Raw genomic sequence first — 26,813 nt, 5'->3', positions numbered from 1 at the left:
AGCCTCCAAGTCTAGTACTGTTTTTGAGATCTTTGTAGATACTGTTCAAAAACCACATGTTTGAGTTATTTAATAATTAAGCACTGTGTTCTTTAAATACAGAATCAGAAATGTATGTAGGAGTTTATCATTAAAACAAATTTTCTTTTGGCCAATATTGGCTTTTGGGAATAAAATAATTTGATACTGGATTCTAGATTATTGAGGGCTCAGTATGTTTATTTGCACGCTACACACTTAATTAGATGTAATATTGGAAAAGGTATTGGTGATAGCTAAGTAACAAAATCAAATGTTGCCATATATTAGCCTAGTTAGCAGATGACACAGTACTTATTTTCAGGCATCAAATGCCCATGAAATTCAGTTGGTTATTTGTGTATCAGTATGTTCAAAGTGTTGATTTTTTGACCAAGGAGACTCAAATTTCTATCTCCACTCCAGTTATATAACTCACTGAGGGTCCTTGGGGTTAAGCATTCTGTCATAGCCTAGCCCACTGCACCAAGCTGTCTTGAATATAAAGTAGGATGATCCCCATTTATGCCACTTGAGGTCAGCTGTGGAAGGGCAGGGTATAATTATGATTAGGAAAGGAAAACTCCCGGTGCCTTTGCTTGTGAGCTGCATAAAAGCTTTATATGAATTGCCTACTGCAGTGCTCCTCAAACCCAAGCCAATTCTCCGTAGATAGTGAACCTCAAATGTTAGCATGTATGGCCTAGTAAAGCAGGCAACATGAAAAGATCCCCCCCCCCCTTTGCTTCTTTCAGCTGTTTAACACCTCTCCATTTTCTTCTTCTTCCCACTTGTGTTAAGTTGATTTTTTCAATTCAGGTCACTTTTACTTCATTGTCAGTGCAATCACAGTTTCAGATTTGAACTTGCAAATCATTTGGCAGTCATCAAGAATATACTGTTTACATTTTGTGCCTTCTTTCCAGCTCAGTAGCATACTGCTTCTCCTACCCAAACTATTTGTTTTCAAAGGCAGGCATCTGGTGTGTTATTCCTCCCAGGTTGTGCTGTAGTCTGACTGTTTCAGTTCTTACTTCATTTGTCAAGCTGCGAGCATGCCAAATGGTATCATAACAAAAAGAAGAAAGATAGAAAACCCTGTGCTTTGTCTGATATGATACTGTGTATTTTTTTCCTCTTCTCCATGCACTGAAAGGCTGAGCACCTCCACTGATTTTAAATTCTCTCAGATATGGAAATAGAATCTTAATCAAATGAGCAGAAAGAGAAACTGCTAAGGACATATGAAGTGTCAAATCACTGATGCCTTTGACTCCTAAGGCACACAGACCCTTATGTTCTTTAACGTGTCACCATAAGATTTAGTCTGGTATAGTTCTAATATGTTGATCTTCGGAGAGGAAAAAAAATTAGAAGTTTATGAAAAGAGAAGCAAAGATAAAAATATTTTCCTGAAGCCAAGTTTGCTTTAGCTTACATCAAACAAAGCTTGTACAATGACAGGATTAGTACTGTTGGAAATTTAAGTTAAAAGTGGCTATAAATATTGTACTGTCTTGGTAATGATTTTTAAAAGGACCTATTTCTTGTTTTCAAAGGTGCTTCTAGTTCTTACTTTGATCATTAAAAAATAATTTGTTTTGGGGTAATGTATTTGGGTTTATTTCTTAGTTTTATTCTTGTATATATAAGGCAAAGCAGAGTGTTTTCTCAGGTTCTGTCGCTATTACTGGAAAGGAGTGATTCATTTCAAGGCAGCTTTATTTTAAAGTTACTCCTGTGCACACTTACCTGGAAGTAAATCCCACTGAATTTAGTGAGATGCACGATTAGGTAGACATTATAGGACTGCACTGTTAGTTGCGCAAAAAACTGTGAATGTAAACTGAAATGCAACAATGCATTTTTGATGGGGGAAGTGGTGCATGCATTCTCTTCCTGTGCAGTATGCGATACAACTACATGTATGTTTCTGACCACAGGAGGGCAGGAAAGTATTTAGAAGATTCTCTCCTTTTGTTCTTGCACAATTTTGAAATAAATAAATGATCACAGTATGCACAAGAGGAGCATTTTTAATGAAAATAAGCACTGTAAGGCCTTTAATTTATGTTGCGACTTGAATGAAGCAGGAAATCTGAGTCAAACTACACATTGTTTTTGTTACATGCCATCAAGTCAACTCTGACTTATAGCAACTTTATGAACAAATGCCATCTGTAATGTCTTGTCCTTCACAGCCGTGCTCTCTCATAGGCTTAAACTTGTGGCTTCCTTTATTGAATCAATCTATCTTGTATTTGGTCTTCCTTCTCCTCTTCTTCTGACTTTTACAGTCACTGGCATGACTGTCCTTTCCAGTGAGTCTTGCCTTCTCATGATGTGGCCAAAGTGCAAGAGCTTCAGTTTCATCGTATTTGCTTCCAGGGCCCATTCTGGATTGTTTTAATCTAACATACTTTTTTCATCTTTCTGTTGGTCCAGTGTACTTGCAAAGTTTTCCTCTAGCACCATGTCTCAAATGTAGCAATTTTCTTCCTAGTGATACATAGCAATCTGGAATGCAATAATATAAATTTGGGCTTGGCCTCCTTACACTAAATTATCTTTCTGGTTTCTTTATAGCTTCCCTTCCAGGTCTCAGTGTTCTTCTAATTTCTTTTCTGTAATTCCTGTTTGATTATCCTTCCGTCCTTCCTTCCTTCCTTCCTTCCTTCCTTCCTTCCTTCCTTCCTTCCTTCCTGGAGAAGCTGTTGCATAGTACCTCATCTAGATTGGGACCTTGGCATATCGGGAGGGAATCAAAACTCTACTAGAAGTCTCTGCAGCTTTTGATACAATTGCTATCATATCTGCCTGACTTTTGGGCTGGAATAGGATTTGGAAGCATTATTTTACCCCCCCAAAAAAAGATGCTTCTTGATGGGGCACTTTGAGAAGACACTATTGGAATACAGTGGTACCTCAGCTCACGGACGCATCAGTTCATGACCAAGTTGCGAACAGAAATTTTGGCAAAATTTTGCCTCAGATCACGAAGTCTGCATTGGGTGATGATCGCGATCGTGCCCATCTTCCCTGTACAGGCATGATCACAGTCATGCTCGGGGGGGGAGATGGCCACGATCCTGCTCAGGGGGGGTGTGGCCAGTATCACGGTCACAGTTGTGCAGGGAAGACGGGCATGATCGTGGTTGTGCTCAGGCGGGGAGGAAATGGCTGCAATCATGCTGGGGGGGGAGATGGCCGTGATCACGCCCACCTTCCCTGCACAAGTGCACCCGCAATTGCACCCGCCTTCCCTGCACGATCATGCTCGGAGGGGGAGTTGGCCACGATAGTGCTTGGTGGTGAGGGAGATGGCCGCGATTATGTCTGCATTCCCTGCATGAGCACGATCACAATCGCACAATTATCATTTGGACTCTCCCTTCAAAGAATAACCTCCCCTCCACCTAGGTTAAGTGTTCTCTACTGTACTGTACAGTACTTTGTTACTTTGTTTTTCTTTGTCACTTTGTTTCAAATTATTGCAATTAAAAAAATGGTTACAGAATGGATTAACCTTATTTACATCAAACCTTATGGGGAAATTTGACGAGTCATGGCCAATTTGGGTCATGACCAGAGTCCTGGAACGGATTGAGTTTGCAAGCCAAGGTACCACTATATTCCTGTTTGTTACTTTGATCATTGGCCTGTGGTGTATCTCAGTGCACCATCTCATTCCGTATATATTATTTAACATCAACAAGAAGCTGCTGGGTAAGGTCATTTGGAAGGTTCCATTTCATTAATATGCAGATGACACCTAATTCTAGCTGTCTTTTCCATCTAAATCCAAGGAATTCAAATTCAACATCTGATATCAGTGGTGAACTGGATGAATGAATAAAACAAAGGTTAATACAGGTGAGGCAGAAAGAATGTCCCGGTCAGTAGAAAGGCAGTTCTAAGAAGAGCTTGGATAGAATTGCATGTCCCTTGAAAGCTCAGGCACCTACATGATCCAAATCTGGATCAGGACCCTGCACAGCTGTTTTTCTTGAAAGAAAGTGTCCTGTGCTAAGCACTTTTAAAAATGTACGTATAACATGTAGTATGTTTCATGTGTGAAAGCACCCTTAGCCCCAGCATTCCTTTCTCCACAATTGGATAAAAATTGCAGCATGATACTGTCACAGGGCTTGGACTGCATTTGGGTCAAAATACAATAATTAATGTTGCCTTCAGTATATTTATTGATTCCATTTTCTTATTATTATTATACATGTGTGCCCATTTATGCTGAGCTATCTTTCTGATTCTTTGTATGATTGGAAATAGCTGTGACTGATGGCAAAATTTTTAGTGCCACTGCATATATTACACAAAACTAACAACAGATGTATCAGTGTACTGCTACACCAGCATTTTCCCACTGCTGTCAAAGGTGCCTGTCTGTCATCTGAAATCTGTATTAAAGGAGGCTAATTGCAAGTAGTGGACTGAATTTTTTTAATTTGTACATATAACCCTGTGCTCAAGCAGATGAGAGAATTGTGTGGTGGGAGTGCAGTCAAGGTTGTGCTTCCTGGAAACTTTTTCTTGTGAACCATTGTTACAATTGTACATTTTCTGCAGTCTTCTTGTCATACCTCCCCTGTTTCCCTCTCAAAAAGTGAGAAAAAGAGGGAGCAAGCATGCAGGAAATACCTGAAAGGCAAGTCCAAGGACACAATCTTATGCATGTTTAGACAGCAAAGAAAGTCCTCAGGTTTCCAGGTTGTTCTAGCAAGTATATATGACTGCAGGGATGCAGGAAATGTGGGACTTTTTAAAAAATTCCATCATGTATAAAGATAAATCAAAACTGGCTTTTTTAAAAAAACTGATGCTGAAACAAGCAAAATACCATGCATGCGCATCAGGCTTACACTGGACCTGCCTACTTTAGGGGAATGGTGCGGACAGGGAAAGCTATTATAATATTGTTGTCTTTATTCTAGAAGAGACAAGTTACAGAAAATGTCAGGCAAGAGTTGAAATTAAAAAGCTCAGCATCATTAAATAAAGTATTTGTAAAGGAATTATTGTGAAATAGTTTATGGAAGTTTCCTTTTGTTTAAAGATTTTGACACATTTGACTGAACCTATAAAATCAGTCTAAATGATAGTACCAGAATCTTTAACTAAACCTTGAAATGTTTGCAACAGAAAGTTAGGAGTGCTCCAACTACATGTAATTCACAATTTAAACAATAGGTGGCATGATACTCAAGCCTAACTAGAATAAGGGTAATAATACTATAATAGCTTTTGCTGTCCACATCATTTTCCTAAAGAAGACAGATTCAATGCATGCTGTTTTCCTTGCTTCAGTATCAATTATTTTTTCCAGTTTTAGTAATGAGCCAAAGCTTAATTTATATTTGCAAATAGGTAAGTTTTGCTAAAGCCATATTTTAAAAGATGGTATAAGCAGGTATGCATTTTAACTCTTTGAAACAAACTGGTAGCCACTCATAATATTAAAAGATTCTCCATCAGTTTACAGCTGAAACATATGTATACCCCTTCCCCACCCACTTTTTCAATGTTAAATGGACAGTGCCTGCTTCCCATTGCAAGGCTACTTGTCCATTACTTCTGTTGTTAGCAATGGATCACAACAGTTTAAGAACCCCAGTGAATTCCAAGAAAGAAGTTCCCACTTTTTAAAAATCCTCTCCCCGCCCAGCCTGGGTTGAAGATAGGGTTGAATTCTGTGGGGAAAGCAGTGTTGGAAAACTTGAATTATCCCTCCAGGAAAAACATGATACTGATCTAAAGTCCTCAGAATGAGATAAATTAGCCAACCACTTATAGCCCTACATGGTTTAAACAGCGTACACTTTGGATGATTAACCTGAACTTGCAACTTTCTGGATCTATTGCAGCAGCATTGGAAGTTCTTAGAAGCATTATTAGGCTATTTGAAACCCTGGTTCTGGGGTTTGTCAGGTCTGTCTTTTGTTTGTTTGAAATGTTTCTATACTGTCTATTATTTTCACAAAAAATCTCAAGATGGTTTATTTATTTTATATTTATTTTATTCCATTTATCTGTCACCTTTCATAAATAAGCTTACAAAAGTACTATAGTGATAACATTGAAGGAAAAAACACTTTTGTCATTAAAAAGAACAAAACCTAATAAAAACATTATTGATACTTAAAGTGAAAGCAGATTAAGAGGCACTGATTAAATCAAATGGGAAATTCTTTTGAAAACAAAATGATAAGATGAAAATCAAGACTGGTATTATGATGCCTATTGTAAATGTATTTTCTAATACTAGCATCATATTTTAACAGTCTATGTCAGGTTGGTAAGTGATGTCTTCAAGTCCTTTACTCCAAGTCTTGAGTCGACCCTTAAATCTTTACTTTCAAGCCCAAGTGTAGTCTTAAGTCTTTGCAAGAAATTTTTGAGTAAGTCTCAAGTCTCAGGAGCCAACTTTAAAATAAAAGGAAGGTGGCAGAGTGGTGTGGTGGGGGAGGTGAGAGAGATGTAACCCCCCCCCATGTTCCCATCTGCACTTCTCTCAGTGATGCATTGAAGTCCTTTACTTCAACCATGATTTATTTAAACAAACCTGTGCTCTTACTTGAATTTATCAGGACTGCAATTTAGAAAAACCATTTTCTTGACCCGATTGGCCCCCAGCCTGGTACAGTGAAGTCTCATAATGATTCTGCCTTCAACTGGTGCTGATCTGACTGGAACCATAAACACACTCAAAGCAGCCATAGTTAGTAATCGTAGCTCTTTGCAATGCTTTCCCCAAAACTCTAGCGCATTAAGCAGACCACACTCAGTACTTTGAGTTGCAACAAGGTTACTATAGAAATGCATCTCAGGATCAGAATCAGTTTCCAGAGTTAGAGTTATTTCCAATATTTGGTTTATAATAAGCAAAAAGAGAAGAAACACAGGCTTTCTTTCTGGAAGCGACTTCAGAGTTAGCCCCTTCACCAGTTGAAGACCGAGACCTGATAATCTAATGCCCGAAATGCAGGTTCTCGGCCCCTCCAAAACAACCTTTCTCGCTCTGGCTAATATAAGTTGATGATAGTGATCCCAGTGTTCTGGAGTCTGCCCTGAAAAATGCCTGATAAATGATCCCAAAATGCAGGTTTTCAGCCCAAGCTCAGACTCTACTTTCCACCATGGCCATGAACAGAAAAAATTCCCACTCTCTGAACTGCACAGATGTTGAAAACAGCGAACTCTGGATGATTGTAGGTGATGCAATGGCTTAGCAGGATATGCAGTATGCCCCCAGTTTTGGAGGCACCCCATCACCACCAGTGATTTATTTAAGTTGTTGCTCATTCCTCTCTGGAAACGTGCAGAAACAGAGCAGAGGGAGCAGACAGGAGAAGCACTAATGTACTTCCTGCTGAGAAGAGCAATCTGTGCCAAAAAGAGCTGAAGTCCCCCCCATATTGCAACCCCCCTCCCTATCCTGGCCCACCCCCTTGAAACTCCCTCTCCTACCCCTCTGCTGTCTTCATGCCTGCCTTCCAGCCCACTGGAGATACCTTCTTCTGAGATCGCCACAGGATAGCCTGTTGAATGTGGGCACTAAACCCTGGAGCAACTTGGTGGTAAAAACAGCAGAAATCTCGAGTTGAGTTGAGTCACTTGCTTGTTGCTCCTGAGTCGACTCGCTGACATGGCTTGAGACAGACTTGAGAGCCCGTCACTCAACTCAAGTCCCCAACACTGGTTTATGTATTACAGTGCACAAACAAAATTAAAAGCATTGTAAGTGTTCTCATGATTGACAAGAAAATTAACATTAAAAAAGATAAAGAACTCTTTATTAAATTTATATTAAATGATACAGGTGGATAAATGTTACTGGATTCTTCAAATATTGTAAATACTGCAAATAGAGTCCTTTCAAAAGCAGAGTTGGCTACATAATGTATTAATTATATAAAATAATGCTGATGTCACTCAGTTACCTGTTAAGCTTCTAGTAAATGGAGGCTCTATTACCATATCACGGATTATAGCATTTCATTAGTCTGTACTTTATTTTCACACAACAATAACAAGTAACACTCATCTATTGAATGGATTGGAGAAAAGATCTGGTACATGCAGCTGGTTTGCACTGAGCTGGCATGAAGGGTAGAGATAGCTGAACACCTGCTGAGGGCACACACCCCAGCAGGGCCTACTGGAGAAGTTGCTCCTCTTCACCATCGTTCGCCTGCCTCTCACGCTGGCCCAGACCATGATGGTGGGGAGGAGCAGCAGATGTCGTTGCCTAAAGCAAGTGGTAGCGATGAGGAGGAGGAGGATGCAGAGCAGTAACAATGAAGTAAAGTTAGTAAAGCAAATGGTAATGATGAAGTAAAGCTAGACAATGAAGGAGGGCATCCATTGATTGAGGGCGCCCTGCCCAAGGCACCAGAAAAACCCACAGCTGGCACTGGCCTTGCTCTATATGCAGGGCAGCCTTGACTGTCCTCAGGCGTGTATACAAACATAATATCTTAACAGTGCAATTGCAGACATATACACCAGCAGCACAATCCCAAGAATGATAAAACAGTATGTAGCATTTGGAAGAATTGAAGGGCATTTCCAGGTAAGACTTGGGCAATCACCCTGCCTCTTTTACAGAAAACTAGCCAGAGTGATGTCCAAATGTCATCATCTTTCATTTGTAACCTTCTGATGTTTTCACATGGCCTCTTGCATGTTTTTCTTACCACCAAAAGAAAAAGCAAACAAGCAAGCAAGATAGAATAGCTTACCATTTCTTCAGCCTGGTAGCACAAAGAGCTGTCCCTGTGGGAGCACCCAAAGAAAGCACTTTTTAGTACAATATTTTCCTGGAATAATTTGTGGTTTTGATTTCCCCGGGAGGGAGACGGCTCTTGCACATTTCAGTCTGTATGGACCAATTTATCCAATTCTGAGGAGGAGGAGGAGGAGGAGGAGGACCACAGCTGAGCAGATGAAGTTGCAGTTTCAAGGTTACCTAGTAAGGATGCTCACACTCTGCCACGGTGTGTGAGAACTGGCCTGAATGAGTAAGAGGGAAACACTGAGGAGACTGCGGGGAGGAAATTGAGGGGCAGTTTCTTGATCCACTCGGGACAGGAAAGCCAGAGGACTAGTTAAGAAGTGCCCAACCCTCCTGACACCCAGCTCTCCGGTTTTTCTAAAAGGGAGGGAAAGACGGGAAGTTTCAGTTTGGTTCAACATGTGGAGATGCTTCCCCTGCATGTCAGAGAGCACACTTTTATACATACTGTTTCGTACTCCGTAATATAAGGACTGTACGTCTAAATTCTCATCTGAGTCTGCAGGAGAAGAAGAGGAGAGATCCACTCATAATAGCCCACTCTTCCTGGGGATTGTTAATGCCCCTCTTTATCAAGGAAGCCGAACTACTTCATGACTCCCACTTCATTTGGGATATTTCCTACACAACATTAAGTATTTACAACTTTGTTTGTCAGATTGTTTGTAAGAACACAGTGGCAGCAATACTCAGTGATGCCCAAGTTTGAACTTGACTTGGAGCCTTCCCTGACAAAAAATGAATTGTTTCATCAAAAGGAAATGAAGTTGAAAGATACATGTTAACTGTACATGAACAAAATTTTTACATGTCCATATTAACTGGCAATGAGAAAAAATTTAACACATTCCCAAATAAGTTTACTTAAAATACATTTATTTAATTAGCTGATTGTACTTCCACATAAGTGGCTTAGAATTCCAGCAAATAACCCTATCCCTCAGTAAAGCTGAAACAGTTAATGTCAGAATGAAGCCATTTTGTTCCTTCCAAGATATGTATTGAGACCCCATATAAAGAAGACAACAAATAGATTTTGTTATAGTCAGCAATTCACATAAATCAGTATAATTTAACATATTAATTGCCAACATATCAATGTTTATAAATTCTCTCGAGTGCAACAAATGCAATTTGTACTTACAAGCACACAGCAATTTATATTTCATGTCATCTAAATCAGCAGTACTTGTTACCCTGGCTAAGAATAATTCCAAAATTAATCACATTCAATATACTGGAATTCATGCACCTCTAAAAATATGAAGTAGATATTTAAACATATTTAACATGAGTTAGAAGAGGAGTGATATCCATCAGAAAGAGGAATAATTATCTTTAATATTCAATTATTGCTAAGAATCAATATTAATATGTTTAATATGGTCTCATGTGCATGAGAAATAAAACAATATTACATAATTTCAGCTAGTGCTTGATTTTTATTTCTAAAATGAATATTAGCATTCATTTCTTAGCCAAGAGAAATGATAAACATTATACTCATTTCATGCTCATTTTAGTATGGCTCAAACACAATAATGAGAAGAAGAGGACAACTGGACAAAGAACATTCATCCACTTTTTAATTTGTTTTCCACCTATCCTTACATTAATTCCTAAGAAGACTATAATTGTATATGGAACTGGAACATTCAAAATCTGTCAGAGAAAGGTTAGTGTACTCTAGTCTTGGTATAAATTTGCTAGACTATAGATGGTTATAAAAATGTTAGTATAATTCTTTGATTCTGTTTTCTATAGTAAAATGCTCATTCTTGTATGCTTTAAACCAGTGGTGGTGAACCTATGGCACACATGCCGCAGCAGGCACACAGAGCCCTCTCTGTCAGCACACAAGCCAAGACTCCCCAGCATCGCCCCAGCAGCCAAGCAATCAATAACAGCACACATAGGGGCCATGCGCATGCTCGGAAAGGAGTAGCGGTGCCAGGTGATGACATCATGAGCCGCGACTCATTAGCCGCGATTTGTCTTAACTTTCACATGGCTGGTCAATGCGCTGCCATTTGCTTGGACTGGCTGTGAGTTGTTTTTTTCTAAACTAAAACCTCAGTATTCAGGTTTCATTGCAATGTTGGCACTTTGTGATAAATAAGTGGGTTTTGGGTTGCAGTTTGGGCACTCGGTCTCTAAAAGGTTCGTCATCGGTGCTTTAAACTCATTAACAGAGTTACATGATGAGTTTACTTTGAGAAAGAAGCATTATTCAGTCCTGGATGGGCATGAACAGGTAGCAATACAAGTGAAAATAAAACACTTACTGACCAGAAAATGGGTAATTTGGCTTGATAGAAAAGTTATAAGGGCTGGAGTTAAGGGTAAGCTTCACAGGTAACCTGTCAAGGGCCCATACCTCGGCAGGTCCACTGACAAGACTCTCCCTGGAGTGGTGCCTCCTTTTCACCATTCCAGTATGCTTATTCACTTGCTTCTTGGGTCATCAAATTCCAGCGTCATCTTCTGACTCAGGCCACAGTGGCAATGAGCAGCAGGAACACTAGATGCCATTGCTTACATCCTCACTAGCTTTTGGTTTCTCACATGAGCAAGTTGCAGCAATAATGAAAAAGATAAGGAGCAATAGCTAGTGACTGTGGTGCTGAGATTGCCTCAGAGAGAGGGCCTGTCTTCCTGAGTTTGTCTGGATCACTGCTGGCGACAAGCCATTCTATCATGTCCATCATGTTGGAGGGAACATGGCCAGCTTAGTCTTTTGCACATGGACTGTGACTCCTTTTGTAGTTGCTATGACCCCCCCTTTTTTTTTTCCCCTTAGGGATTGTTTTTTCAGGATTCTTTGGCAGGATCATATGTTGATTTCATGGTTATGTTCTTGTTTAAAAAACCCCCAATTAGCCCTATCAAAAACCCAAATTTTGAATGCAACCTTCCATTTTGACATCTTCCATTTTGACACTGCAGTCCTGTGTAAATAGGTTGGCTTCTCTACATTCTCAATCACCCAGATTATTGGTAAAGGGTGGAACATGTGGCAAACACTAAAAACAGTCACAAACAAACAAAACCACTGATCTTTCTGGGAAGAGGGCATGTCACCAACAAAGAACCTCTTGCAGCTTCACTTTCTTACTAGACAGCTCACCATTTGACAGATGTCAAAGGAGAAGCAAAACATGGGCAATCTTTCTTTGTCAATGGCCATGGATAATGTTTCTTGTACTTTGACATGAGACACTGCCCAAGGCATTGAGTGGTGCACATTTCTGCACCAAGGCTACACATTTCAGATGTCACCTATGCACCTCTGAATTTCCACCACATTGATTTTTTAAAAATGTGCAAATCTTGGGCACAACGAAAGAAATGATAGCAAGAAAGTGACAGCTTCTCCAGTGTGCCACTGACTGCACCAGTGTCATTTGGGAATTTACAAAACGCATTCTTGGGAGTGTGGAGAGGGAAAAAAAGCCATGGCAACCACAAAACCACAAAATTGGTGGTGGTCCGCATGAAAAGAAAAGACAAGATGGCTCCTTCCACGCAGTCCTCTGGGAAACTTACAGGATGACCAAGGGACAAAAAGAGGAAAAACCCACAGTGATTCCAGTTGTATCTTAGGCTTTTGTTGTTAGTTATAAAGTCACATACGACCCATCACGACCTCATGGGCAACATTCCTCCAGGCCTTCCTGTCCTCCACCATCTCTGGGAGTCCACTTAAGCTCACACTGACTGCTTCAGTGACTCCATCTAACCACCTCATTCTCTGCTGTCTTTGCCATCAATTGTTCCAGCATTAGGCTCTTCTCCAGTAAGTCCTTCCTTCTCATTAGGTGGCCAAAGTATTTGAGGTTCATCTTCAGTATCTGGCCTTCTAAAGAGCAGTCAGGGTTGAGCTCCTCTAGGACTGACTGGTTTGATTGTCTTGCAGTCCAAGGGACTCGCAGGAGTCTCCTCCAGCACCACAATTCAAAGGCCTCAATTCTTCAGCGCTCAGCTTTTCTTATGGTCCAGTTTTCACAGCCATACATTGCAACTGGGAAAACCATAGCCTTGACTATACGCACTTTTGTCAGCAGGGTGATGTCTCTGCTTTTTAGTATGCTGTCTAGATTTGCCATAGCTTTCCTCCCAAGGAGCAAGCGTCTTTGAATTTCTTGGCTGCAGTCACAATCTGTGGTGCTCTTGGAGCCCAGGAAAATAAAATCTGTCACTACCTCCATTTATTCCCCATCTCTTTGCCAGAAAGTGATAGGATTGGACACCATGAACTTAGTTTTCTTAATGCTGAGTTTCAAGCCAACTTTGTGCTCTCCTCTTTCACCCGCATCAAGAGGCTCTTTAGTTCCTCTTCACTTTCTGCCATTAGAGTGGTATCATCTGCATATCTGAGGTTGTTGATATTTCTCTCGGCAATCTTAATTCCAATTTGTGATTCATCTAGCCCCGCCGTTCACATGATGTGCTCTGCATATAAGTTAAATAGGCAGGGTGACAGTATACAGCCTTGCCAAACTCGTTTCTCAATTTTGAACCAATCAGTGGCTCCGTGTCCGATTCTCACTGTTGCTTCTTGACCCGCATACAGGTTTCTCAAGAGAGAAATAAGATGGTCTTGTATTCCGATCTCTTTAAGAACTTGCCACAATTTGTTGTGATCCACACAATCAAAGACTTTAGCATAGTCAATGAAGCAGAAGTAGATGTTTTTCTGGAACTCCCTAGCTTTCTCCATGATCCAGTGTATGTATCTCAGGCTTAGCATAGGCTATTTTATGCAAAATCTACACTGAAAAGTAATGAAGGACTCACACATCGGCTATTGTACTTAAAACTCACTCACATGAAGTAGAAGCATGATGATGTCACATCTTGCTTTTTGTTACACATTACAAGGAAAAGTGGAGAAGGAAGACTCAGGTGGTGCTATAAACCATTAATCCAACCATTTTGCTAATTATGATACCTTCAAATGCTTCTGCCCATCAAGACTCTTCAGATTGTCATTATAATATCCATGTATACTACCAGTAAGCTCTGGTGGTCAAGTGTCATATTGGTTTGAAAATGAAGTGGAGCCAACAAAAGAAAAACTTAGTGCAGGTTTAAAATGTTTAAAACTCCAGTCTGACAACAACCGGTAAGTTTCTAGGATATGCAGAACACTGAGGTGTCATTTGAAAGAAAAAAGAAAGCTGGAACTGGAAAAGGAAGGAAACGGAGTGCAAGCCCTGAAATACCTAAAGGGAAAAATATCCTAGAAAGAGCTGAAGTCAAATCAGTTGTGAGGTCAAGTGCATATTATTAGATTAAAAGAAAGCAAGTCTCCTCTTTGCTTGAAGCAGGAATGTTTCAGAGGTAGGAGTCTCAGGCTAATGACATTTTCCATTTTCAATTCTGTAGCTAGGGGTTTCTGACTGCTCTTTAGAAGGTCAGTCTAATTCCTATTATAATTAAAGCACCAAAGTATGGAGATATGTATCAAATCCCCTGATTTAAAACAAATCACATAGAAGAAGCTAATGAGACCCTGAACTGGGAAACAATTCTGTGGGAAAGAGGAGATGCTAGGAAAGAAAGATGAGGTTGATCAAATGGACTAATTAGACTATGTGAAGAGGTTAACTCTATCCCAATATCACTCATTGGAGTTTCTACATCAACTTCCATGAAGTTAAAAGAGAAACAATAGAAAATCTGATCACAAGTCTCTAACGTGATATGTACTTTGACTCAAACAGCTGTGTGTGTGTTTTGCCCTACAATGGACCAAAAATACATGTTCCTTTTATTCATTACAGTGGTAGCACTTCAGGGTTTACGTGTAGAGCTAAAAATCTGTTAGAGAAATTAATGTTCTATTTTTACCGTGAACATAAATTCTAACAATGCCCTGAGTAATTATTTGGAACTTCTACAGTGTTATTTTTAGTGTTACTATTCTAGACAAATCATAATTTTAAAGCCATGTGCCTGGAACAAACGTATAGAGAATTAGAGGTCTGTTCCCCCTCCACACACTGTGCAATGTCCCAACACAGGTAAATTTATGTGGCAGCTTTTGCCCCGCCTCCATTTTTTAAAATGCAGCGGTGGTGAGAGTTTAGTATCCTTCCTTTGAACTAGGGCATTTAATATTAGTAGGTTTAAAATATAAAGAAAAAATATTTGTTGTCACCATAAAAAACAGTATATATATAGATGTCTTGCATATCTGTGTGTATTTTTAAACAGCTTAAATAAGTTAATAATATAGGTGAACAAGCAGATAAGCAAGTGAACAAGTTAATGCAATATAAAGATATAGCAGTTGAAATACAATTTTATTCAAAATATTGAGTAAGATTTACGCATCTGTCAACATACAGATCACATCTGTAAGCGAATTTTTGCTTGGTTTCTTTAAGTATAATTTTTAATTAGACAGAATAATTATATTAAAGAGCATCATGGAAGTAGCTCTTTTGTTTAGACATGTAATAAAACAGGTCTCACTGTCATAAGTCTCACAATTTAATTGCATATAAAAATGGCACCATTTTGTGCATGAGTTAGTTAATGAGACTTACAGTTTCAAAATGACCTGATAAAAATGATCCCATGTGCAGAAAATGTTAGTCCAGTTTTAAAACAAGTATGTCAGATATTTCTTTCGCATTTTGGTGAAAACTACCAATGTATTGTATTCAAGTTTGTTGAGGAAGGCAATCCTTCAGTGGCTTAGTGAATTCTGAACCACAGTCTAAAACTCACCTGTTGCAGGATATGGGTCAATTGCACTCTTGATTTCATATTGGAGCTAGAATCTTTGTTTATTGAACAAGATTATACCTTTTAGGTCAAATTCCACATTATTTAAAGAGGTAACAAGCAGCTCCATCTCTCTTCCCCTTTCCTTTATTCTGAAGTAATCATAGGGGACTTTTTAACAGATTGGGAGCATGGTATGGGATCATAACAGGGACTGGAGCACTTTTGCTTCATTTTTGCTTTGAGAATCCACTGCTTCCTCAACTAGTACGTCACAATAAACTTAGAGGCAAATGTCACTCGTAAGTGCAGGGAAGCTCATCTGGATTGGGATGTTGGAGTTGTGTGTGGACAGAATCAAACCATTTGCTTCATGTTGTGGACCTGATACATCTTGTTGCCTCACACTGTGGTGCTCCCAAGCATTGTAAAAATTGTTCCAAACCCCAAATGCAATACAGTTTGGAAATATAAATTGCAGGTGTATGGTGTATGGTGTGTGTGCGTGTGCATATGTGTGATGATCAGCAACACACATTTCAGATTAGAATCTAAATTCAGATAGAATCCCCTTCTTTTAAGTGGTTACATTTATTTTGAAGCAATATCTAGTTTGACCTGAAGGGAACCAGAATGTTCCCCAGAAAGGGGAAGCAGGGGTTTCTGAGAGCAGGCATTTACCACAGGGGTCTCAATTGTTTCTCCTTTCAGTGTGGAAAGAAATGTGAAGTCTGTGATTACTGTGTTTCCTTTTTTGGAGACTGAAGACCTGCACAAGGGCTCCAGTCTCTCCTGCCCCTTTCTGTGTGGTGGAAAAAGTATGTATAGCAATAGGTCCATCCCAGTGAACAGTCTTTGTGTAGGGGTTGCTGGTAAGGAACAGAAAGGCATGGATGGAGCTTCAAGGGATCAGCAGGGCAGCCCTGTTGCACCCCATCCAGTCTGCTCGTTAGGCAGTTACCAAAATGTTTACAATGTGGGGAGGAGAGGTTGAAACGGGATGGTGGTGTAACTAGTCAGAAGAAAACAGAAAAACTAGAGAGATTTAGAGGACTCTTCTGTGCAGAGCTTCTTTTATTCTCATCTGCAAAAGGGCAAATGAATTACCTTAAGAGAGAGAGCCAGTGTGGTGCTGAGGGCAGCCTGCTGGACTTGGAACAGTGACAGCAAGAGTCACATTCCTGGTCAGCTGTGTATCTTGCTCAGGGACTTTGAACTGGTCACTTTCCCCCAGCTTCTCCTACAACACAGGATTGCTTTGAAGATAAACAGGGGGAGGATGGCATAATGTAAATTCCTTTGAGTACTTTTCTTGAAGAAAAAAGGTAGAATAAAAATGCAATAATAAAAGAATCTGAAGGAATTTAATGTGTAGAAACCTGGCACAGTGGATATTGCTATTTATTTAAATTTACTTTGTTGATGTCTAAGTACACTTCTCCAGTGTACAGAAAGGGAGCTGTTAAAATTAGAGCGTGCATGTACATTGCAAAAGAGGCAGCAAACTGCACCTGTTGACTTGCTAGCTTCCATTTTTGCTGTTAAAAATAACATAACTGACACATGAATTTTCCAATTGTAAACATTTAGCCTATTTTGTCAAGGTCTAGATTATAAGAGAAACATGAAAGAGCTGGAAATGAGTGATAAATTGGCTTTTGTTAATAGCCAGTAAATAGGCTATTAAGTTATCTGTACTTGTTGAGAGCTGAAGAGCCATTTTTAAATTGACTGAAACCTCCTGGGGTGAAATTTCAGCCAGAACAAAGGATTTCCATATGCAACATTTTTCTCATCTGAGGCACTCTCCTCTGGGATCAGAAATGACCCCAACTGTGAATAATGCTAGCTTTTTGTTAATGCGGACTTAACCAGCAAGTTCTTTGATAACTGAATAAAATTTTAAGTGCTGGTTTACAGAAAGGTTTTGATGTGGAAGTAGTGAGAAAACAGTACAACCAAAACGGTACAACTAGAATTTATTTTATAGCTTAATTAAGCTTTCAGACAAATGTATTTATTTACTTATTTAAACATTTCTATGCCGCCCCTTGCCGAAGCCTCGGGGCCGCTCACAACACAAAATAAAATACAATAAAATACAGAAATAACAATATAAAATTAACAATATAAAATAAATAACAATATAAAATATGTAGTACATATTTTGTCATGACTGAAGAGCACATCTTACCATCTCCTGGTATAACCCACACTTTAAAGTTTTCTAGGATGTGGTGAACAGAACTGCAAACACGATACAGACAGACAAGCATCACAAACGCTAATGAGGCGCTGTATTCATGAGAGTGTGACTCTGCATTCAGTATGCCATTTACAATAGAGTACATCAAAACTACATTGTATTTATTCTTTATTCAATAACAGTGCGTTCCTGAAAGGCTTCCTGTAATCTCCAAACTTGGAGGATTATGGGCATCCTATGGAAAGGCATCCAAGACTCCACTTGGAGTAGGGGGCAGCATGCAATTGCCAAAAACAAAGAAGGAAGAAGGAAGCAAAGGTTTCTCCTCGGCACTTTTCCCACCCTGCAAAACACTTAAATAGCCGTTTAAGCATGTTGTTGCAGAGTCAAGGAGATGGGACGCGAAGTATGCTCATGTGACTTATCTCTCCACACTCCTGCAGAACTCCATCTCTAGGGTTTCTTGTGTCATTGGAAATGCAGCCAGGAAGGTTCTTGCAGCACTAGCCGTGAAGATGGAGGGGGTGCTTTTAGTTCAGTCTCAGCTCCAGCCTCAGAGCAAGTTTCCAATATCACTTTAGGACTGCACCCTAAAGAATGCACTTGTAGTGGTATTGGTGCCTGTATTTTTCTCATTCCTTAAGCTTTTGATAGACATGGCAAGCAGATTTCTTTGTGGCTTATTTATAGCTGGATGACATATCAGTCTATTTCAATATAATTCCAGAGACCAGCAAAACTGTTTGCTTCTACTCATAGCAGACAAGTTGCATATGATCCTGTTATCACTAAGGGCTGGAATGGGGAAGAAAGCTGCTGTTACAGACTGGGATGTTGTATCAGCAAACGCTTACTTTTGGTGAAATAAAACTAAACTCATTTAGGGAACAATCTTGTACATGGTTAGACAGAAAAAAGTTTAGAAAATACTGGGAGTTGTAGATTTTTTTTCTTTCTAAACATAAGTTAACTAAATTGCATCCTTGGTTAAGTAGGCTATAGCACATTTGAGAGATGGCTCAGTTGTAATACCAAGTAGCAATAAAAAGAGAGAACCTGCTTCTAAATCATATACAGAGTGTTTTGACTACCAGTTGATGATAATTTATTAACCCTCTCAGTCAGGGATCAAGACTGGTTGGCAGGCAGAGAAGCACCAGTGCTAGTAAATCAGGGAAATGCTGTTGATGTGGTATAAGCTAATTTCAGAAGGTTTTCGAGAAGGTCCCTCTCAATATTCTTATTGGTAAATGGATAAAATGTGGGCTATAAGGTTACTGTTTGGTGGATTTGTAGCTGCTTGATGGACCACACCTGAAGAGTAGCCATCAATGGCTCTTCATCAACATGAGGAAAAGTGACATAAGTGTTTTGTCTCAATTGTTAACATTTTAGTAAAAGGAGTAGATGATTTGCCAAAGGAGTTGAGGGAATGCTAATCAAATTCACAGATGGCACCAGAGTGAGAGGGGTAGCAAACACTTTAGAAATATGAAAGATGATCTGGACAGGATGAAACCAGAAAAATGAATTTCAACATAGATAAATGTAAAGTTCTATATTTAGGTAGAAAGAAATAGGATTCACAAATGAAAGATGGAAAACTCTTGGCTTGACAGCAGCACATTAAAAAAGATTCTAGGGGTTCAAGGGCATGCTAAACATGAGTGAGAAATTCAGTTGTGCAGTTAAAAAAGGTAATGCATCAGCAAACATATGGTGATGAAACTTGCTTTGGCCAAACATCTTGAAGTGTTGTGTGTCCAATTCTGAGCACCACAACAGTCTGAAAGATGTGATAGCTAGGCAACAAAGATGAGGAATGTGCCAGAGACCAAGTTCTCTCAGGAAAGATTGTAGGAATTAGGATTGAAGGTATATTTCATCTGGAAGATATTACCATCTTTGAATATTTGAATGTCCGGCACATAGATGCTGGAGTCCATTTTGTTTTATGTTCTTTCAGAAGATACAATTTGAATCAACCCATTCAAATGATAAGAAAAATGATTTAGACAAAAACAAAGAATTTCCCAATGGTATGGGTTGTTAGAGTAATAGACTTTTTCTCATGGTGGACTCCCCGTCACTACAGGTTTCCAAGCAAAGGCTGAATGGCCATCTGGATTTCCTTCATCATCAGGGGGTTGGACTAGTTTGTTTTCATCATAGGATGCAGTGATGGCCACAATCTGAATGGGTTTAAAGGGAAATTGGACACATTCATGGAAAAGAAGGCTATCAGTGGCTGCTTGTCTTGCTGGCTATGGGCTAACTCCATGATAGAGGCAGCATGCCTACATGCACCACTTGCTGAGGGCCTGTGCAAATGGATGTCTTTTACATAACCTGCTTCCAGGATTCTGTGGAAAGCTGTTTGCCACTGCGTGAATGGGGTGCTGGACTAAATGAGCCATTGGTCTGATCCAGCATGGCTTTTCTTATGTTCTAAACCTTTGCAATCTGCTCCATCCCCTCTGTTCTGTGATTGTAAATTATCCACTCAGTTTCCAGACTTGGTTCTGTCTGTATAGGGTTCCTAGAACTACCAGTTAAACAGTATTGTGCAGTTGTTTCTCCCTACATATTTAACCCTGGTAAGAAAAAGACAGAAACTGCAGTAAGAAAACACAGGACAGTTACAGGTGGATGACCAGCATGTTTACAGTCCTGTAAAATTCCATGAATGGGACAGAGTAACTGCACAATCAAAACTTTTGTCTGGAAGGACCCATAGGCATGCAATGACTAGGGTGAAGGACAGGGGCTAGCCCACATATTTTATGTTTTACATCAGGTTTGTGTCCATCTCTACAGATCTGTAATGGCCCGAACCAATATGACTCTGTTCCAGCATCTAGCATTTGGAGTACTTCATTTACAATGAATAAGGTTTTATTTTTAAATTAGCTTTAAGAGCACCGATGTGCAGAACACGCCCTTCTTAAAAGTAAGAGCCATATAGCTTATATATTGCAAAGTGTTAGGGCTGGAGAAAACGGAGTGCTGGAAAACGTGGAGGGGAGGGGGAGAAAACGAGGGCTGCTCTCCAGCGCAGCTCTCCTTGATTTCAAAGCCAACGCAAACATTTGTCGCTACCAAAGCCAAGTGTGTGCCTGCCTGGGGAAGCAGCAGCTTCCAGTGTCACCAAAGCTGCTGAATAGCAATGAAGCCTGCCTTTCCCAGTCTGAATGCGACTATTAATAGCGCTGCCAGAGCCCCCTCTCTTTCCGTCACGTGAAGAGAAGCGGGCTGGAAAGTGTGTGAGCTGGAAGAGGAGGAGGAGGAGGAGGCCACCGCTGCTGGTCTGCATTCTCCTCCTCCTCGTCACATTCCTGCAATGCCCAGATGGAGGACGGAAAAGCCTCGCGCTCTTTCTTCGTCCCGGGCGTTGCTTTCGTCCCCGTGGCGGTAGCAAGCACTGTCGCGCTCTTGTCTTGCCTCAGCGCCCCGCTTCCCTCGCCTTTGTGTGCCCGGGAAACCAGTCGCCGCTTAATAAGATCAATGCACCCCTCCCACCTCTGGCATTTGTATTCCCAGCTCGCTCTGCTAGCGAAATGGATGTGTGTGTAAGAGTGGCGGCGCGCGTGCGAGAGCGCGCGCTAGGGCTCAGAAGGGTGGACCTCCGGGTGCTCGTGCCTTTCCGGACCCCGCTCTCCCGCTGAGCGGCTCCGCTTGCCGCGGAGGCTCGCGCGGTGCGGCTCGGGGTGTCCCCAAGCCCTTCTCTGGCTTTCACGGAGCGGGGCCCGAGGCGTTAGGCGAGCCCGCCGGGAAGGATATGCGAGGAGCTCGGGGGGCCTTTCTTGTTACTTCTCTCCAGCCATGTGGTGCCTGCACTGTAACTCGGACAGGACTCAGTCCCTGCTGGAGCTAGAGCTTGACAGCTGGTAAGCCATTATTGTCTATTGGAAGCAGCGTGCGTTTTCCTCAAGCAGGAGCCAGTTTTGAGGGGAGGATTTATTTTCCGTGTGTTGCAGTCTCAGAACAGCTTTGTTTCGTTCTGACCACTGATTTTGTGTAATTGTGAAAGAGGCAGAGACCCAGGGAATGCCTAAGCAGGCAAAGTATCTGCTGCACTTACACTGCTAATCCCTTGACACAAAGGGTTTACAGTGTTCAGTCTTGTTTGCTTTTTTGGTTATGTGTAAATGCGAAATTCCTTTCTGCTGAAATATATTCAAGCCCAAATATCAGTGTAGAAATGCCAGCTTTTCCTCACACAAACCTACCCATATCATACAGGCAGAATATTTAAAGCCATGAAAAATCTACACTAGGTACTCTCCTGTATTTTCTCTGCACCATTGTATGCACTTAGAGACTGAGTCTGAATACTGCATGATGTAATAGGTCCTGTTGCAAAGTTTTTAATGTCTTTTGAATGTATATTGAGTGCAGTTTTATTTCCCTTATATCTTTTTGGAGTGCTTTTATATTCCACAGCAAAAACCAAACACCACTGCAATGTCATCTGTCCTTCAAAGAATCGAAATTAACAGCTTAGTCATTTGAACCTAGAATCAGAAGTTGTTTAACAACTTAGACAAGGTATTACTTTATGAACTTGTCCTTTTAAAAAAAATCTGTGTTATTTGTTCCAGGTGTTTGCAGTTTTTAACCCCAAGAATTTTCTTTTACACATTTTTTTTCTAATCCATTTTCATTATTCATTTTTAAAAGTTAACTGCCAATCTCTGTCTGCTTCATATACTGAAATCCTAACTACGCCTCTTTGAAAGTAAATGGTACTTAAATCAGTGGTGCTTACTACTGATTAGACCGAATTTTGCACTATCTTGTCACTGGAGATCTGGGAAAAGCTATTATACATGGCGTTACCCAGGTACTCAAAAAGGAGTTCTTAACACTGCCACTTTTATTTTGAAGGAAAAACTGGCACAGCTGAAAGTATTTGGTTCAGTGGGCAAAATTTCCCACTGCCATACTTCCCAGAGACAGAATTTAGGGAAGCAAACAATAGGATGAGGTTGCGGCTTCTGCAGTGGGGAGCTCAGTGGAGGTGTTAAATACTCTTACTCAAATGTGTTGGAAGGTGTGTGTAGTATCCTCAATTCTGCATCCGGTTACAAATGTTGAGGGCCATTTGCTAAGCATGCTTCACTGGGTTTGGAACTGAAATTAGTGCTGGGTTGAAAATGGCTTCTTCCCATTCTAGGGACCACGCATATTCTGTAAAAGTGGTGGTGGACTTTTGTGAGAGCTTGGGAGAAGTTCTCATACTTTCTGTGAGGTGGCAGAGGGCTGTGGTTTTCTTTTACTGGAAAAGGTTTGCCATCACTGGAGCAATGGTGAATCTTCAGCAGGAAGCATTAGCAATAGCCTAGTGACATTCTTCATTGAGAAAGGCCCAACAGCAGCAACATTATACCCTGACGTAGCACTCCTGTTGGTTGTTGTTTTTTAAGATGGTTGCTCTTACAGGTCACTGATTTTCCAGCCTTTGAAGATCCCAAAAATCTGGGGTGGGGGGATTTTTGCTGTGTCCCACATAGTGAAATGCCAGAAAATGTCTGGCGCTAGAGCTCAGCAGTACTTAAAATTACAGCTTTTGGTGCGTGTTCACCAGCACCTCTGGCACATTTCTCTTTTAAGTTCCTCACCAAACAAATTCCAGTTACTTCATTGAATTACTATATTGTTCTTGAAACACTCTTGTAGTTGTGCCATTGCCTTTATGAACACATTGGTACAAATCGTGTGTGAGTGTGTATATAAAAACTCTACAATAATAAAAAGGGGAGAAGCAAGAGAATTTCTGAGAAAAAAATCATAGGAAACTTCTATCCAAACCTGTAGTGCTATGGTTTATTTCATACTTCTTTGTGATAATAGAGGACTAAACAATGTCAGATCACTGAAACAAGTGTAGATGCCATACTTCATTGTATAATATTAAGTCTGATTTATACAGACCCTTCAGTGGTTTGATGATAGTCACATACAGTAGGTAGGTGGATTTGAAGTAGCTCCAGATAATGTTTGGAGAGTGCAGGCACCTCATGGCTGGAGAGAAGTAACAAGAAAGGCCCCTCCAAGCTGCTCACATATCCTTCCTGGTGGGCTCTACCATATAATTAGAGCACATTATACAGTTAAGTTCCATGCACTAATATAAAGGCATGGGCATCACCAAAATTATATATAATCCTTAGTTCATGGTTAGGTGCCCATGTTACCCAGAATGCCATGGGAGAAGGCAGCTTACAACTCTTGCACAAAATTTCTGTTATAGACATGTGCTCAGTATTTTCCATTATAAATGTAAGACTCCATACCACCACCATCTATATTTTATCTTATTTTTAGGCAATTATTGTCTCCCAAAGTAGCTCACTGACTCTCAGAGGGGCGGACATCAATCAAAAAGGGAGACTAGCCCTGCCATCAGCATTGAAAATTTTGAAAACACACAAGGAAAAGGGGGCAGATAGAAGGTCAGCTTTCAAGGCCAGAGCAAGGTGGCATTTGGTTTATGGCAATATCTTGTTTATGTTTTTCTTGAATAACTATTGATGGCTGTTTGGCCCATGGAGTGTACTGGGGTGAAAAGCAAACTCTTTGCCACTCTTCCTTTTCTGGCTGATGGATGGGCCAAGTTGTCTACACCTTGGTTTGATATTCTTGCTGGAAAGCAATGGCTGAACTTCCCAATGGAATTTAGGCTATTACCCATAAAGGGAACCTAACCATTCACAAAAGTTTCTGCTAAGGGTGGCTTACAATTATCAATCAAGTACAATTTATAAGATTATAGTTAATTTATAATCGACGTAATTAATCTACATAGTAGATTAAAAGACTACTGAAACAAAGTTTTGTTCTGGTATCAAAAAGATCCTATGGTAAGTGCTGTTCAAACCTTCCTGAGAGAGGGAAGGAGCTAAAACAATAAGAAAATATATTTAAATTAGGTGTATTGATGCTCAAGGAACATATTTTCCATATATTAAAATGTTATTAAAAGCTTTCAAAATAGAATTTATTAGTCCATAAAAGAAATGTAATAATGCATCAATTTCTACATAGTATACTGAATTTTGTTTTGGAAAGTGACTTTATTGGCCATTAGGACACTTAATTGGGGTTGTGGTGGTTGTTGTTTTAAGCATGACTTCTTCCGCAACAGTTAAAGCAGCATTATCTATCAGGCAAGCAGGACAGAGCCATATGATGGTTCTTCCAGTTTGCCATTAAAAAAACTGAAAAACGTAATAACTATAAAGATTCTTCTTTTATACTATTTCACAAGGAGGCTGGATAGTTTCAGTATTCCTTGGTATACAGGTAAGTGCGTAGATAAAAGTTTCCTTCTCCATATATTCCAGGGAACTTGGGACTTTGTGCCTTATACTTTCTGTGGAGAATCTCCATCCATCCCATAGGGACTCCTTGTATTTCTCCAAGAATTGTCCTCTGGAAGAATCCTTATTGTTATCTCTAGTGTGACACTGGAAAGAACAGCAGGGATGCAGGTAGCGGGGGCTTAGAGAATGCTGGGTGGAGCAGCTGCTCTTCCTGGCACCAACTGAATCTATTCATGCAGCACACACTGCGTGAAGCCTGGGAGTCAGCCATGTGCCAAGAGAAATGGCTGCAGTCCCTTTCACCATGCTGAGTGAGACACTCAAGCACAGAGAAGGCACATTGCATAGGATGTTGATGTCTGAAGACATGGCCATGCCTGCTGGCAGCATCTGGTGTGACAACTGGTAGTAAAGTTAGTGGATTGTTTGCTTTTTCAGACTATTCCATGGTATATTTTGAAGAGCACCTATGAATTCAACCGCTCCTGTTTAATGGCCTTTTCTCTAGTCAGAAGCCTTGCTAGGTATTGTGCTTGTTTAGGGGAAGACTCAAATACCTTGTCTTTGTATGTTGATTATCCTTAGCTAGATCAAAGTGTAAGAATCTGTAAGGTAAGGGATATCTGATCTCAGCTTGTTTCTCATGTGACCTGTTGAAATAAGCAAACCTGGAACTAGTCCAGGAGTTGACAGGTGACAGAAATTCATAGTAATACAAGGTCTCATAAAAGGTCAAATAAATCTTATCTAAACTTTTTAGAAATTTCATGCGCACAAACTGGGTCTGAGCTCTCTTGAATACTGTCTTTATAGAGGTTGTGTTAAAGGGCGCTAAGAGGCGCTATAGAGCGTTGTGTTAAAGGGCGCTAAGAGTATACCCTGTAGCTCTAATGGCTAGGTTTTGATGAGTTAAGTAAGGGTCATGTCAGGTCATTTACACATGCACATGAGTATTCTGAGACAAAGCTGCTGTAAGGAATGCAGTGGTTCAGTTAGCAGAGTTAGAAATTCCTACTGCAGTTCATCTGTATGCTGTCTCTTGGAAAAGCCTATTGTTTAGCTTATTCTAGTTCATCTATTATTCTTCAAGATTTGATAGTTCTTTATGTGCAGGTTGTAGAAACTTAACTCTAATCATAACCCCTGGAAATGCATTAAATACTAGCTCATGTAATTGCTGCTTGTTGATACTATCTTTTTTCTATGGCACAGATTTCGTTTTCAGTCTTAAAACTGTCTCATGGTACTCTACTGTGTCATTAAAGAAACATGTTAGTACTTATGAACATAGAATATCCCTTCAGTATTGTGGTATTTTGCAAAATAAACTAGGTTAATTTAAATGTGCCTGTTGTGGCCTCTGTGCATCACACATATGGGTGCTGCGCCTGCGCAGTGCCTAGGCCGGAAGATTAAAAAGCTAACGGTTTTTGGCGGGAAAACTCTGCTCCCCTCCCCCTTCGTGGTATAAATAGAGTGGAGTGTCCACCATTTTGTTCAGTCTTTGCGACCGCCGTTCACTGTGCCTCGTGCCTGTTGACGTCTTTGCTAAGATCTTGAGTCCTTACTGTTCCTTTTGCCTTTATCCCTTCTTTAATTAATTCTTATATTCCTAGTTAATATTCCAAGTTTGTATATCCCTCTCTTTTTCTTCTTCTCAAAAAACAAACAAACAAAAAACCAAAAATATTATCTTACCCTCTATCCTGTCATCTTTTCG

General features: G+C 40.2%; 1 protein-coding gene across 8 annotated transcripts in view; it reads left to right on the top strand.

Annotated features, from left to right (window-relative positions):
- Positions 1-26,813, top strand: part of IQSEC1 (IQ motif and Sec7 domain ArfGEF 1) — a 182,973-nt gene that overhangs the window by 87,609 nt on the left and 68,551 nt on the right. The window contains exon 1 of one of the 8 annotated variants that reach the window (XM_044451108.1): positions 21,243-21,655. The exons of 6 other annotated variants lie outside the window; for them this stretch is intronic. In XM_044451108.1, the coding sequence (XP_044307043.1) occupies positions 21,591-21,655 (65 nt within the window). In that variant the 5' untranslated portion in view covers positions 21,243-21,590. Of the gene's footprint in view, positions 1-21,242; positions 21,656-26,813 lie in introns of those variants that run through there. One more of the 8 variants, XM_044451109.1, reaches the window with a different exon arrangement.

Source organism: Varanus komodoensis, unplaced genomic scaffold, assembly GCF_004798865.1.
Source record: "Varanus komodoensis strain SLA01 unplaced genomic scaffold, ASM479886v1 scaffold6_2, whole genome shotgun sequence".
Lineage (NCBI taxonomy): Eukaryota > Metazoa > Chordata > Lepidosauria > Squamata > Varanidae > Varanus > Varanus komodoensis.
Note: the sequence above shows the minus strand (reverse complement) of the source record. Positions and strands in the feature narration are given on the sequence as shown.